General features: G+C 43.7%; 5 protein-coding genes across 5 annotated transcripts; 2 read left to right on the top strand and 3 right to left on the bottom strand.

Annotated features, from left to right (window-relative positions):
• Nucleotides 1–427: 427 nt before the first annotated feature.
• Nucleotides 428–1,826, bottom strand: AOL_s00079g162 (uncharacterized protein; the record flags this gene model as incomplete). The annotated part of the gene is made up of 8 exons (XM_011124037.1): nt 428–549; nt 608–623; nt 691–885; nt 1,027–1,148; nt 1,400–1,414; nt 1,487–1,503; nt 1,597–1,614; nt 1,720–1,826. 8 exons carry the CDS (start codon nt 1,824–1,826, stop codon nt 428–430), a joined length of 612 nt encoding a protein of 203 aa, XP_011122339.1.
• A 1,451-nt stretch (nt 1,827–3,277) lies between these two features.
• Nucleotides 3,278–4,940, top strand: AOL_s00079g161 (uncharacterized protein; the record flags this gene model as incomplete). The annotated part of the gene is made up of 5 exons (XM_011124036.1): nt 3,278–3,483; nt 3,567–3,627; nt 3,688–4,180; nt 4,242–4,398; nt 4,448–4,940. 5 exons carry the CDS (start codon nt 3,278–3,280, stop codon nt 4,938–4,940), a joined length of 1,410 nt encoding a protein of 469 aa, XP_011122338.1.
• Nucleotides 4,941–6,022: 1,082 nt separating this feature from the next.
• Nucleotides 6,023–7,000, bottom strand: AOL_s00079g160 (uncharacterized protein; the record flags this gene model as incomplete). Its single annotated transcript, XM_011124035.1, has 1 exon — nt 6,023–7,000. The coding sequence occupies one exon, from the start codon at nt 6,998–7,000 to the stop codon at nt 6,023–6,025; it is 978 nt and encodes a 325-aa protein (XP_011122337.1).
• A 4,392-nt stretch (nt 7,001–11,392) lies between these two features.
• Nucleotides 11,393–13,323, top strand: AOL_s00079g159 (uncharacterized protein; the record flags this gene model as incomplete). The annotated part of the gene is made up of 5 exons (XM_011124034.1): nt 11,393–11,839; nt 11,943–12,029; nt 12,095–12,158; nt 12,237–12,505; nt 12,571–13,323. The coding sequence occupies 5 exons, from the start codon at nt 11,393–11,395 to the stop codon at nt 13,321–13,323; spliced, it is 1,620 nt and encodes a 539-aa protein (XP_011122336.1).
• Nucleotides 13,324–14,048: 725 nt separating this feature from the next.
• AOL_s00079g158 (uncharacterized protein) lies at nt 14,049–14,473 on the bottom strand (the record flags this gene model as incomplete). The annotated part of the gene is made up of 2 exons (XM_011124033.1): nt 14,049–14,311; nt 14,389–14,473. 2 exons carry the CDS (start codon nt 14,471–14,473, stop codon nt 14,049–14,051), a joined length of 348 nt encoding a protein of 115 aa, XP_011122335.1.
• Nucleotides 14,474–15,025: the final 552 nt, after the last annotated feature.

The raw sequence follows: 15,025 nt of genomic DNA, 5'->3' as shown, positions 1-15,025 counted from the left end.
ATAATAATGCATGCTTGCTGAATCAATATGAAAGGGACACACAATATGAATAGCATCAATGAGACTGACGATGGGTCGATGAATTAGAACGAAATAATTGGCCACTGAAAAACGGGTATGTAGCAGCACAACAGCAGCTAGAAAAAAAATAATATCAAAACCAAAGAAAGGCGACTTCAGTGACCGAAAACCCCAGAAGATAATGAAAGGAAGAGGGGGATATGAAAAAACGGCTATAAAAACACATGGTAAGAAATGAAAAATGTCAGCGCTTTTCGTAGAAGCATAAAAAGAATTGTCATCCTCCCGGCGAATAGAGAATAATTGAAAGGGAAAAAAAGAAAAGAAAAGGAAAAAAAAGGTGGTTGCTTTTCGATGAGGTCCAAGACGTGGTGTATTCTCAGCCAACGGATGCAATGTCGTCGTTTTACATAATGCAGCAGCCTCGTCCGGATGATGCGGCCGCTCCTTGCGGTTTCGAGGTCAGAGCGACTCTTGCGGCTTCCGAGAAGGCTTCGTTAACTCCGCGGTTGATCTTCGCAGAACATTCTACAAAACCTGTTAGTATTTTCTCTACCAGTGTCGTTTCGTTTCGCCCATCGCTTACCGAGATATCTGAGGGCCTGCGGATTCTGTTAGTTTATGCTGTTTTATGCTGGTTTTTTTGTGGTTTGGTTTTAAAGATCATACCTTAATCCTTTCAGCGACAGCTAATCCTTCGGCATAACTAATGAATTCGCTTGCTTTCTCTGGGCCTTCCGAGGCAGCCTCTTCTCTCAAATCGCACTTCAAAGCGACCAAGACGAGCTTAACGCCCTGGCAGTTGTCTGCGATTTCTCCAACCCACTTTTGTTCAACGTTTTCCAGGGAATCTCTCGAATCGACCTAAAAAAAATTCCACCCCTCGATCAGTTTCTGTTGTTCCCGCTCCTCCACCAAATATCGGATAAAAACGCTGGAAATTCGGCAAAGGGGTTTCGTCTTGGGGGGAAAAAAAGTGGGAAATTTGTTGAGGACGAAACGTACGCTGAAACATAACATGATCGTGTGGGTATCGCTGTAAGACAGAGATCTTAATCTGTCGAATTCCTCTTGTCCTGCTGTGTCCCACAGGCTAAGTTCGATATGTGTGTTGTCGACGTAGATGTCTAGATTGTCGGGCCGGGATCCTGGTCAGCTTTTTCCTTTTTTCCCTGTTGACTTCCAACGCCATTTCCACGCTTTTTTCGCTTCAGGGAATAGAGGTTTCATTGTTGGCAGTAGATTGAATGGTGAATTTGGTAAGGATTGGGGTTTCTTGTCGTATACAAAAGGTAATTGCTTGGTCGGGGAAAAGTGGTATGGTTGCGCTTTTGGTAACACGAGCGGGAGGGAAAAAAAGAGGGGATTTCTGGCATACCATGGACGTAGTTTTCTAGACAACGGAGAAGAGGAATATTAGTAAAATGAAATATCGAGTATTTGAATTTAGAAGACGGGCACATACCAAAAACAGTAGGTTCGCTGTGAGCGCAGGAGAAGAATGTCAGCGTTTCTATCTTTAAGTATAGTATGATCTGTAACTATGGCGACTTCGGCGCAGATGGGAGAACATACTAAACCTGAGGGAAATATCTGAAATTAGAGTAAAACGGTAGTTAGTATACATATTGAATTGGGTATTTCCTTTTTAATTTTCGGATCAAAGGGGGGAAAGGCGAAGGGAAGAGGAATGAATACCCTCTTGTGAAGACGTTCAGTAAAGAGGTCTTTCCACATGCACCATCACCAAGCAAGACAATCTTGCGCTGGACCGTCGAACGTGCCGAGGAGCCGCAGAGAGGCATTTTTGTGATTATGATGGTGGTTGATAGGTAGTAATTAATTGAATTTGTCGGATTGGCAATTTGTTTTTTTGCGACTGATTGATTGATTTTGATTGATCGATGAGGGTATGGTGTGTGTGTGTGTACTCGAGTCTGATCCAGTCGGCCGGGAAAAGATGATGGGACGATGGAAGGATAATTAATTAATCGGACGACGGTCGCGTTAAAAGGAAGGGAAAGAGAAAGGGATGGTAAGAGAGAAGAGAAGAAGAGAGGAGATGAGAGAGAGGAAGAGAGAGAGAGGAAAAGAGAGGAGAGGGAGAAGTGAAGTGAGAAGTGAAGGGGGTGGTAGTGGTATTGGTGGTGGTATTGGTGGTGGTGATGTAAAAGAAGTGGTTTCGGGCTGAGTGTTTGATTCGATCTGATAGATAACCGTCGGACAAGGTATCTTCCTCCTTCCTATGCTGATACTCTTCACACACAGACCAACTAACTAACTAACTAACTAACTGCTTCGTTAATGATTAAAGATTACAGACTGACTATAGTTTAGTCAAATGGTAAATTTATAAAAGGGGGGGGAAAGAGTCGGTGTTAAAAAGAAGAGGAGGAGTTGGAGGAGGAGGGGGAAAGATGGGAGAATGAATGAATGTCATTAATTAATTAATTAGATTAATTAATTACAGGCCGGACCAGGTCAGGCAGGGGCTTATACATAAGTACATACTTAAGTACTTCTTAGATATTAAGACAAGGCAAGGCGAGCGAGAGACAAGACATTGCTCGTCATGATATCATGCCATGCCAATGTTAATTAATCCGTGCTTCTTTATAACTTTATACATATGATGGGGTGCATTGTATGTTAAGGCAGGTTCCGACCCGTTGGATTCGGGCTGAACTCGGTCCCAACATCACCCAAATATACATCATCTCAACTATTTTATTCTATTTTATACCATTCCAACATTTACTATATAAGATATAGACATGATTAGAGTCGATTCTGTAGACAGGAATTCGAAAGGAGTACATAGGAGATTTATATAAAATCCGGGGCGCAGCGGGATGACGGCGCCCCCGATCACCCATCCTCGCATAATTAACACCCATGCGGAGACGGACCTAATTAACTCCTCCAGTTTCCCGGTTCCATCTTCTGTTTTCCATCGGTCAGGAAGAATCTTGTGTCTTCCCAAGCAGAGTTGAGGTTACTGAGATTAGATTGGTGGTGGTGGTAGTGGTTGAGCCGCATTGACTGATCAGCCAAAAGCCAAAAGCGTACGATATGAGCAACAACACCAACGCCAACACGTCCAGCTCCCTCTCTCTCTCACTCTCCCACCCCGCGTCTACCTCTCTATCCTAATCTAACCCCCCTCCATCCATCCATCTATCTACTCACATACACCTACCAACTCCAACTACTTCTATCTTGCTTATACAAGAACTAAACTAAGTTCAAAGCAAACATGTCTGACGATGATTTCATGATGGACTCTGGTGGTGAGGAGGAGGACTACGACTTCCAGTACGAAGAAGACGACGACGAAGAGTCCGGCGACGTCGACATCGAAAACAAATACTACAATGCCAAACAGATGAAACAAACCGATCCCGAAGATGCCATCGTCGAATTCCTAGGTGTCGTAGCCCTGGAGCCCGAAAAGGGAGACTGGTAAGCTACATCACCATCACCATCATCATAAGGATCCAAGCTAGCCTAGCTATACATAAAAAGCTTACAGAGGTTAAAAACAGGGGTTTCAAAGGTCTCAAACAGGCCATAAAGATCGAATTTAAGCTTAAGGACTACGATGCTGTCCGTATTCTACCGTTCTCTTATTCCTAGACGAAATCATTGGTTAATAGAATATGTCAGGCCGTCGACCACTACAAAGAACTCCTCACCTACATCAAATCCGCCGTCACCCGTAACTACTCCGAAAAATCAATAAACAACATGCTAGACTTCATCTCCCTCTCGAATGATCCCGCAGATATGGTCTGTATGGAGAAATTCTACGCTTTAACCCTCGACTCCTTCCAAGGTTCTGCCAACGAACGTCTATGGCTCAAGACAAATATCAAGCTCGCCCGTCTATGGTTGGACCGAAAAGAATATCAAAGACTGAGCAAGAGTATCAAAGAGTTACACCGTGCTTGTCAAAGGGAAGATGGGTCGGACGATGCTTCTAAGGGTACATACTTATTGGAGGTTTATGCGTTGGAGATTCAGATGTTGTCTGAGCAGAAGAATAATAAACGGCTGAAGGGATTGTATAATAAGTCTCTTGCTGTCAAGTCTGCTGTACCACATCCCAAGATTATGGGTGTTATCAGAGAATGTGGCGGGAAGATGCACATGAGTGAAGGTACTTCCTTCTCCCTCTCCCTTCAGGTATTATACATTCACTCGACTAATACACGAGACAGAAAACTGGAAGGAAGCACAAATGGACTTCTTTGAAGCTTTCAGGAACTACGACGAAGCCGGCTCAATGCAACGTTACCAGGTTCTCAAATACCTCGTCCTCACCAGCATGCTTGTCAAGTCCGAAATCAACCCCTTCGACTCCCAGGAAACCAAACCGTAAGTCCTCCCATGCCTCCTAAGAAGTAGAAAGGCTAACATCAAGTAGATACAAATCCGACCCCCGCATCGTCGGCATGACCGACCTCGTCGACGCTTACCAACGCCAAGACATCAAAAACTACGAACTAATCCTCCAAAAACACAAAGACCAAATCCTTGACGACCCTTTCATCCGCGAACACATCGACGAAGTCACTCGAAACATCAGAACCGAAGCTTTACTCAAATTAATCAAACCCTTCACTCGTTTCACCCTTGCATTTATTGCAAAGGAATTACAGATTACGGTTGAAGAAGTTCAAGATATCTTGGGCTTTTTGATATTGGATAAGAAGGTCCATGGGAAGATTAATGCGAATAACGGGACGGTAGAGATTTCGAGTAGATCTGATGTGGAGAGAATGGAGGCTATGCAGGAGTGGAGTGCTAGTTTGGGATTGTTGTGGAGTACGGTGTTTGCACCTGGTGATAGCGGGAGAGGTGGTGGTGGTGGAGGTGGGGAAGAGAGTTCAGGAATAGGTAGGGCTGTTTATGTTTAAATTTCTTGAGATGGTGTTTTATTTGGGATTCTTGCATAAATGGCTTGGGGAAAGAGGAGTTTTGGCGGCCAGGTTGATGAGGGTATACACAAAACACTTTTTTCAGACTCTCAGTATCATCCTCGAAATTTGAAAATACGACCAAACGACAACGATTACAAGGGCAGAATACCGGAGAAGAAAAAACTTGCCTCTCAATAAACGCATTAAACTCTTAGTTGTTGAAGCCATCTAAGAAGCGCAAAATATGTCAGGATTATGAATACGAACAATAACGAAAAAATGAGATGAGGCGGGGTTTGGATAATAATCTCGTGGATCCTGTGGAAGGATTTTTTTCACGAGAAGAATCCTTTTGGGTATTATGGACGCTTTCACTTTTTTAGATTGTAGTAGTTAGCGGGTAGCTAGATGAATGGATACCTTTTTTTTTTTTCGATGCACGAGTTGGTATTCGCGAGACATGCACGATAGTGCCGAGACTGTGCAGAGTAATGGTCTAGAAGCAAGGTAGGATAATACAAACCGCATAACTTGAAACTAGACTACTAATCAGCCCGGAGGATTCATAATTTAGTGTTCTTACCACTATAACTGATCATTATTTTTTCACAGCCTTGTAAGACAATACTTGGTTAGTTGTGTAACATGCATCCTCATCAAAATATTTTTAGTTGCAATTAATTGGTGGGGAAAATGCGGGCCTGACATGAAAAATTGTTAGAGCTCCTCGCCAATATGAAGGTTAATGCAAAGTTATCCTACGCGTATACTCTAAAGTTGAAGATCTGAAGTCCTCTGGCCTGTGGATTAGAGCTCGTGCTCGCAGTCTCGTAAGGCAGAGCTCGTTTATACAGCTGTATACAGATAATAAAAGGGACCGCGCAGAGGAATATAAAGGGTGCATGTACAGTAAATATACGCTTTTACATAATCAGAGGAGGAAAGGAATATGCTAATTTACGAGTGTAAGTAAATATGTTAAATAGTAGGTAGATAATAAATTTATGGAACACCTCGAGACTAAGTACCCGCTTCAAACCATTCAGCTCCCTCTAACCCAGCTCATATGGGAACCTTTCCTAAGAGTAATTTTGCCCATACACCTCATTCACTCTCTTTTCCAAAGACTTTAGGCATTGTTTAAAAAAATACTGAACCAATTGGGCGTTGGTTCCGCCGTTCGCCTGTTGATGTTTCCAAGTACAATATTTTTTATAACGTATGACACTCTCCGAAAGGCAATCTAGTAGTATCAACCCACATGACTCTAATTCTGGGAGTACCTCGTTATCCCAGTCCGCTATAAAGCTATGTCTTCCTTCAAGTCCCTTGTTATTTGCGAGGATACATTCTAATATATCAGACGGACCGGAGAGCGATCCTTGTCCTGAGAAGCTTTTCAAAGTAGAGATAGCAACGGATCCGAGGAGGATGGGATATTGACCGAAACGTATCCCATCGGTTATTTCCGAGGGGTGATCACCCCAGCGGGGTTCACCAATTTCGTGGTATAATACTAAATTTTCGACGTTTTCGAAGGGGTAGGTTGCGAACTCGCGCCACCAGATCGGGGAGGTCATGCATTGCAGCTCCAGATTTCTGACGGATTTAGGCACTTTGAGGAAGAAAGAAGGGTGGATAAATATCCCGTTGATTCGAAGTGAATCTAATCTTTCCAGTTTGTCAAATGCACCCTGGAGGCTTGCAAGAGGCTCGGATAATGATTGAATTGGCCAGATACGGTATTCTTGATTTGGATCTGTGAAGGAAAGCTCCAACTGCTTTAGGTTGGGAGTTGCGAGTAGAGCATTTGTTAATTGCGCGATCAAGGCCGACGTCTCTAGGCTATTATTGAACATGGCTGACCCGAACGAAAGGGTGATATTTAGGCTGGTGACCTTATCGCCATGACCATCTATGAAATGGAGAGCGCTGGAAATGCCGTAGTCTCTGATTGAGACTAACAACGAGAGTTGGTTGCAGTCTTTAGAATCGAAGTATTCTCTTAAAGACTCCCACGGCTCCTCGTTTATCTTCATCGGGTCACCTGGTGTCATCGTTATCAATTATTAATTCTTGCGCTATTTCCCTTTCCTTTTTGGAAAAAAAAAAAAACATGATAATCATAGATGGGATAATAGTACTTACTCCACCGACTGAATTTCAGCACGCAATGCCTGGGACGTAACCGTCCTATGTCAATCAAGTTTGCCATCATTTGCCAGACTCTCTCGTTCCATAAACCTTCGGAACAGACTCCAATCGTTTTAATATACTCCCATTTTGAATCAAATGGAATCGATTCTTGAGATATTTCGTTTATCTGCAATAGTCTTTTATAAGAGTTTGTATCCTTGCAGCAACATTTGCCAGAATCGCCTTTGACTGAAGCCCAGCGGCCTACGCATCCCAGAGTCGATCCTATTCGCTATGGGCGATTTGGTAGATTGATTTGCAGACGAAGAGAAGGTTGAAGAGGTCTTCGGCGTCGAGGTAGTTTAGGATTAAGTATTGTAGTTCGGTTGATAGGGTTGTGAGAGTTGAAGACATGATATTTGCAATTTGGAGTGTTAATGTTCGTGTTACCGAATTATATTATAGAATACAAGCTTAAAAACAAAAACTGGCGACGAAGACGGTATTAATATTGATTATATCATTCTTTCTAGACTGCTATTTCTTATTATATACTGAGGCTTTTTATATCAAAACTACTTTATGATTCACGTATGTTCTTACATACATGTTTTATTGGAATCTACAATCTGTATGTTGTATTTTGGATACCGTTCCAGAAAGGGAATATGAGTCTTAACTTTCCAGGTACGTGTACACTAACTTCCGTGTCGGATTGGAACTATTTGGCTACACCTGATCAGCTGAAAGCTGTGACTGAAATTCGATGGTACGCGATTTGGCGTGCATGATGCATGGGTGGGTCTCGATTGCTCAATGGTCTTGATTCAACACACAGGCACAGTTGGTAATGATTAATTAATGAGCTCTTCCACGCCTATGCATTCTCTTCGTATCGGATTGGCCCTACTTCTAGAGTAGAGGGTAGGGGAAAGAAATAAAATCAATTAGTCTGGTGGAGCTCTCTGATGTAAATAATAATAGTAGTAGTATTGGTATGTATAGGCCAGTTTTAGGTAATAAATGTTGTATAACCTCTCGAATGCATAAGTTATAAGGAGTGTTGCAATGTTGGTCGAAAGCCGCCGCAAAAGTTGGCGCCTCGATTCAAGATGGATAAAAACTTCTCAAACTTTTATAGGTAACATACATATAGTATGGGAAATAGTCTAGTCGTTTCAAATTACTCGGGAATATGCTTTTCACCTCCTTTGGAGGAATAAGAACCAATCAATTTTGACTTAAGTTGGTGCTACTCATTTAATATTTCGTAGTACATTGTAGATGCATGCATAGGAGTGCTCTTGTGTAACCGGTTGATCTAGTTGGCTAGCTAGTGGTAATCACGGACCCTAGGCCTAACTAGCGAGCAGAATTCTCATCTGTGTACCGCAGGTCTGGAATGTATTTTGGTTCCATTCATGCTGTCGCATTGGAACGATTTTACTTCTCTTCTTTTGCCCTACAGGGCGGCTAGGGCTAGCCTTGTATGCAGAACCCAAGGCCAGCTTCTTCAAGTCCAAACCCAACGAGGAAATACACTAAAGTCACGGGATATCACAATGTTGATTTTTAAATATAATCCTGAGTTTTTGAGGGTGTTTTCTTCAGTCTTTGAAATGCAGTTTATGTGTGGGTTGGAGATGCTTCTTTTGGGGCGAGTGTGTGTACAGTGGGCTACATGGCCTACTTACTAGGGTGTTAGTCTTGATCCGTCTCGAACTTCAACTTGAAATCTGGCGATGAATGATGTCCGGTTCGATTCCTGGGAGCTCACGGATCCGCATGGAGCTCAAGCTCCCTGCAACATGCAACAAGGCCTACAAGGCCCCCACCCTCTATTAATCGGCCAGTACTAGTATTAGGCGTTCTAGCTAGGAGCCCTATAAATTGTGTAACAACGCTCGGGTCGACCTCCTAAATGTTAATTACTGATGAGCCGAATTAATTATTCAAATTTTTGGCCTCAGACCGCAATTGAGGCTACCTTCCATGGATCCGAGAAGGGTGGATGCAAGTTCCCCTGCGGTTTTGTGAGCGGGTATCTTGGTAATGTGGTCCGATAGGATGCTGGTAGCCGGGTGCTCATTCATCAAGATTCCCAACCCTGGTATTTGTGAGATAGTTATAGGGATGGCGGCATATACCCGCTCGACCAGCGACTGTGAGCAAGGGTATAACGATACTCTGCTGAAAACTTTTTGGTTGATTGGGGGTATCGATTCTGGGTTCTACAGGGATCGGGATATTCGATATCCCAATTTTATGTCCTGAGCCTAATTGTGGAGCCAACCGAACCTAAGTTAACCTAGATCTAACGGTACCTTTCCGTAGAATGGCATTTGGATCTGGCGGCATCGATCCCAAGGCAGAGGTGAGCGTCCCCCAGACTAGCATTGATCCCATGTTTTAGGTACCCTCCTATAGGCCTGGTACAGATCAGATGTACAAATCAAATACTATACACTTATGGATCGGGAAGGAAATCCCGCGAGGCTTAAACCCCCACACGAGTTTCAAACTCGTAGGGGGCTCGTCTGATTTCGCCGTTGAATCCGATGGTTGAAAACCGATACCCCAATGTGAAATGGCATGGGTTGATCGGGTTCAAGGGCAGCATGCAAGTTGGCTCACCCCTGGACCCTTCGAGGTATCTTTCGAGTGATAGAGCTTCCAGCCTAAAACACCGATGGCTAGAGGAACTTGTCGGGAATCTGGGCAAGGGTTCGGCGTCAAGGCGAAGTTTATGCAGGTAACTTCAGATAGTAGCTGCGGACGATTGGTAGTATGCTAGCACTGAACCTTTTTTTTTCTGCAGCCGATCGAGGCGCATAGATTTCCATCTAGGAACTTCGCTGACAAAAGATTGCAAAATTTGAATTGGCGATACCGAGAGCAAGATCCGATGTCCTTGGAGATAACGAGAATCGACATTTGCATTATCACATTTTCTAAGACGCATATCATGCAGAACCCCATGTTGGGGAACTATGTATAATGAAGTCTTATGCATATGTGCCACCGTAAGGCCTCTAGATAACATGGCTTTGTATATTCTCATACCTGAGATCTCGATAAATCGAGTTTCGGCGAGAATCCTCATTTGACGAGGCTGTTAGGCAAATGGAACAGAATGTGAGCTCACTAAATGTAGCCCTCGAAACAATACTGTGTCGAGAATTGGGCCAATTAAAAAAAAATGAAGTAAACTAAGAATTGATATCACGGTGCATTAAGCAAACCGACAATACTCTTGCTTTCCGGGTTCTAGACAGGGAGTACTCGAGTATTGCTCTGTCCAGAATTAATTATGATACGATGTCGGACTGTGTGTCAACAGCTATCACATTTTTGAAAGATAAAAATAAAAATAAAAAACTGCTCTGGGCATAAATTTGATACCCGAGAAAAGCGGGTCGGGTGAAGTAGTAATAGACGGGAATATGCTCTACGGGAAGAGAAAAAAGAATATTTTGAATTTTGTATCTGATGTGGTAGGAGCCGTCCGTGGAGATTTTATAGAATTTTGGTATCGTCGTTGGATCCTGTTGCAATTGGCGTGTTGGGCTGCCCGCCGACCACAATGGAAGTATAATACCGGCGAACGCAACCTGAACCTGAACCTGAACCTTGCATTGGATCACAACCCCTCCAAAAGTAGACGCACATGTACCTCACCTAGATCCTTGCGAATACCAATACCATACCATCGATATCCCCCAGGTGCGTAGCATAAACACTCGGCATTGCATTCCCGTCCGGTATTCCGTGAGCTCGTAGGTAAGTCCAGTCCAGATCGCTGCTGTATTTCCAAGCTTCGAGGATTAACGTACCAGTAAGTACCTTACATAGCATCACCTTGTATCCCTTCCAGGCTCGTTTAATTTAGGGTGGTTACACGCATTTGCGTACGGCGCTCTTACTTTAACTTCACATCTCGAAAGCATCAAAAGCGAACTATTTTAAAGCGAGCTAAAGGCAGGTCAGTCCCACCATTTTGGTTTGATATCACAATATTCCTAACCATCTCATTGCATTCATCCCATCTCATAATTTTACATCTTGTGACCCATATTTCATTCTGCTTTGTCACACTGCCTATATACGCATCCTCATCTTGATATACGTACACGATCATGCATCGTTCAGGCCTACCCCCCACAGATATGGCTTTGCAGTGTCGTCCGTATACACCATGTGCCTGTCATTCTTGTCAAGCTGTTTATCCCGTCCTACCTCTCTCCTCGTTCAATGCCCCACCCCCATACCCCCTAATTTACCCAAGCCCAGATATCCCATTCCCAAACCCACATATGGGTCTCCACTCAAGTTTGCCCATTGTACCAGGATTATCACACCCACGGCCATTATACCAAACTAACAATTATTCACTTTTGCCAGAGGTTTCCACTGTTACCCCAAGTTGGTCATATAGGCCTGCTCCAGAGGTATCTACTGTTGCCCCAAGTTGGTCGTATAGGCCTACTCCAAGAGTACCCCCCTCTACCCTCCCTGCCACTCGTGTTTCGTCTAGTTCTCCATCATATTCTTATTCTTCCGGTGTCTCAGAACTTGGAGAAACTTCTAGTCCTTCTCGGACAGAGCTTTCAGAGAGACGCAGTACAATTTCAACTATTGCTGAAATGGCCGAAGAAGCAGGCTCTTCTTCCTCTGCCCTACAGGAGAAGGCGGATATGAAAACTGCCCAGGAATTGGCAGACCTGGAGAAACTGTCGGCGCAGTATGAACCAGATGTCACTGTAAGCTTGGTATTCCTCATCATTAAATATAGTTAGGTCAAAAGGCCCTGATGCATGAGTAAATGACTAACTGGTTACACATACACCATGGCTGGGATGACAGGGACCTCTTGTTGGAGAATTACAATCTAGCAAGATTCTAGAAGCCGAATATGCAGATGCTGACCCGGTTTACGTTCGAAAGACCGCTGTAATTCAAACCGCTATCTATTAGTCTCATTAATCATGCATAGAATTTACTAACTAGCGACCCAGGCACTTTCGCCCACATATACAAACTACCGCACCATCAAAGGTGATGGAAACTGTGGCTGGAGAGGTATGCTATACCCACCCTCCTAAACGATATTTACACTATCATAGTCCGAACGATGCTAATGAAACTTCAAAATTACAGCCCTGGCCTTCGGCTGGTTCGAACTACTCCTTCGGACTGGTGACGAAAAGAGGATTGAAGAGGAACACAATCGCATTGAGGCCCTCTGCGCAATGATGGATTCTGTTGGCATGGCCGACTATCTCTACGAAGACTTTGTCATTGAAACGAAGAACCTATTGAAAACTATCGGGAAATCCCCCGTAGTCGATGATCCTTATAACGACAAAGTGCTCGTGAAGGCATTCAATGAAGACGAGATCAGCAATTCAATCATAACCCACCTGAAGGTAATGAGCAAGTCATCATTTATAACCCTTCTAATAGCAATTTATATATTAACGGGGGTATATAGCTCCTTACATCTGCGTACATGAAGTGTCATCCAGATGCCTATGCTCCATTCCTGATCGATCACCCTACCATCGACGATTATTGTGGTGCCCAAATAGAACCATATGGAGTTCAGATCGACCATCTGGGTATCAAAGCTCTCATTGACGTTCTATTCTTCCCTGCAAACCTCAGTGTTGAGATATCCTACCTTGACCGCAGCGATAGTGACGAGGTCAATGTCCACACGTTCGAACCCGATGATGGATTGAAGCCTAATAGGGAGGGCCAAATAGAAAGCCCACTTAGACTGCTGTATCGTCCAGGACATTACGATTTGATCTATAAGAACAGGGATTTGGCACCACCGAGTTTGCCAACCTCTCCAGCGATTAGCTCGAAGGCCCCACCTGGGTTGGGAAGTGTTCGTGTCTCGATGATGTTGGGTCAAGAATACACGCAAAACCCACTTCCTTACTATTCCCTGATCCCGGGAATCGCAAACTCGCCTCATGATATCTGCGGGCACTGCTTTCCACCTCTGCGAGCATATCGGAACCATGACGGTAGTCAAAGTACTCTTCAAGCGATCAAAAAAGAAAGTGAAGCCGAAACGGATCCGCCATTGCAAACGAAGATGTTCAAAAACTCACATTACAATACTCGCCATTTTCAAAATGACCATTTTCAACCAGAGATGTGGGGTCCCGATCAGATCGAGAATCGTAGACCTCAAGGCTCAAAGCGGGCATTCTGGAAGAACTTCAAGCATTAGAATATTGCTCCGTCGCTTCAGCGGGTTAGCACACCCATTTTCTGTAGCCCCTCGCGGGGTTGCCGGACCTTGAACTATTTGGAGTGTCAAATTTCCTTTTCTTTTCTTTTACCAAGCTGGCGTTCTCATGTTTCTCTCTCTCTATTTCTTTCGTTCTTTTGTATAATTTTTTAAGAAGCACATACGGGATAGGCATTTGTTTCTTATTCTTTTACTTGATAGAGGGGACGGATCGTGTTTTTCCTTTCGTATAGAAAATTAAGAAATTGGAGGCTTGAATTATGTCGAACGTACGACGGTCTAACCAACAACATTTCCATATCGAATGATTCGAGTCTTCGAAGGATGAGGATCGCTAGGATCTGTTTTGTGATAGAGGATGCTGGAGTTGGTAAAGTGAACTTCAGAGTATGTGCACTTCAACTATTACTAGGCATCTAATTTGAGGAAAAGCATCATACGGATTATCGGAAAATTCAAAATATGATTAAAAAATTAATAACAATGAGTCGAGTCCAGCCGCCAGCATGCTGGGTGAATCAAATATTGCAAATCAGTACAAAATAGATAGACTCCCAAGTGACTCCAAACGAAAAGACTAACACCAAGCATATGTATCATGTATCTCTTTGATCTGAGTTACATGAATGATAACTCAAAACTCCTCCTTGCACTAAAAAGGAACATGGTTATTGTGTTCTTGCCTAGGGTCGGGGGCACAAGTTTTATCCAAATAAACCACCAATGATACCCGCGATTATTCCCCCAAGATCAGGCGCTCCAGAGCCCCCTGCACCACCACCGCTAGCTCCTCCACCGGAATTACCATCTGGAGGAGGTGTATTACCATTTCCTCCACCGTTTCCGCCGTTTCCTCCTGGACCGCCACTGTTTGCTCCTCCGTTCCCGCCGTTCCCGCCGTTGTTTACGTTGCTACCGCTGGGAATTGGATCGGAGCCGCCGCCGCCGCCGTTGCCTCGGATGCAAACTATTTGGCAAAAAATGGTGATTAGTATTAATTTGTAGAAGATGATATTGAAAAATGTTTGGTTATGGGGTGCATACGTTCTCCAGTACAATCGCCCACAGGCGCACATTGCGCTGCGGTGGCTAATGCCACGAGGATAAAAGTGATTGAAGGGATCTTCATCTTTTTCCAAAATAGGGTGTTGGAGATATATATGGTCTCTTTTTCGTGGAGAAAAGGGTATGATGTTTAATCTAAAAAGACTGATGGCAGTCAATTTTGTTAGATGTTTACCTGGAGAGGTAATGATGTGAGGAAGCCGTGCGGGTGGGAATTAGAATTCAGAGTTTCGAGGCCGAGGGGCTGTTTATATAGATTATCGACTCTGATTACCTAAAGACTGGTGAGTTAAGGGTTAACGGGCCCTTTTGAGGGAGGAAGTCCGAGATTCTAGGCCTTGGAGTTTCACCGAGACGGGGCTGTTGGATAGATCTAGACGGGGTGAATAGTTTGTAGCCATAATCTACTAGCTAATCATATAATCTATTGATTCAAGAGACTAGTCTATGAAGGTAGTTATGCATACGGAAGACGTCATTGTAGACGGAAATATTGAAAAATCTTGTTCGTATGAGTAATATTAGATGTTACACTACTACTGATAGATAACGGGGGTTTTAAAAGTCTCTCAAAGGCTGAACTGAGTGTTAAGTAGCTAGTCTAGAAACAAATTAG

Source organism: Orbilia oligospora (assembly GCF_000225545.1).
Source record: "Orbilia oligospora ATCC 24927 unplaced genomic scaffold scaffold00079, whole genome shotgun sequence".
Lineage (NCBI taxonomy): Eukaryota > Fungi > Ascomycota > Orbiliomycetes > Orbiliales > Orbiliaceae > Orbilia > Orbilia oligospora.
This window is presented reverse-complemented; position numbering and strand designations above follow the sequence as displayed.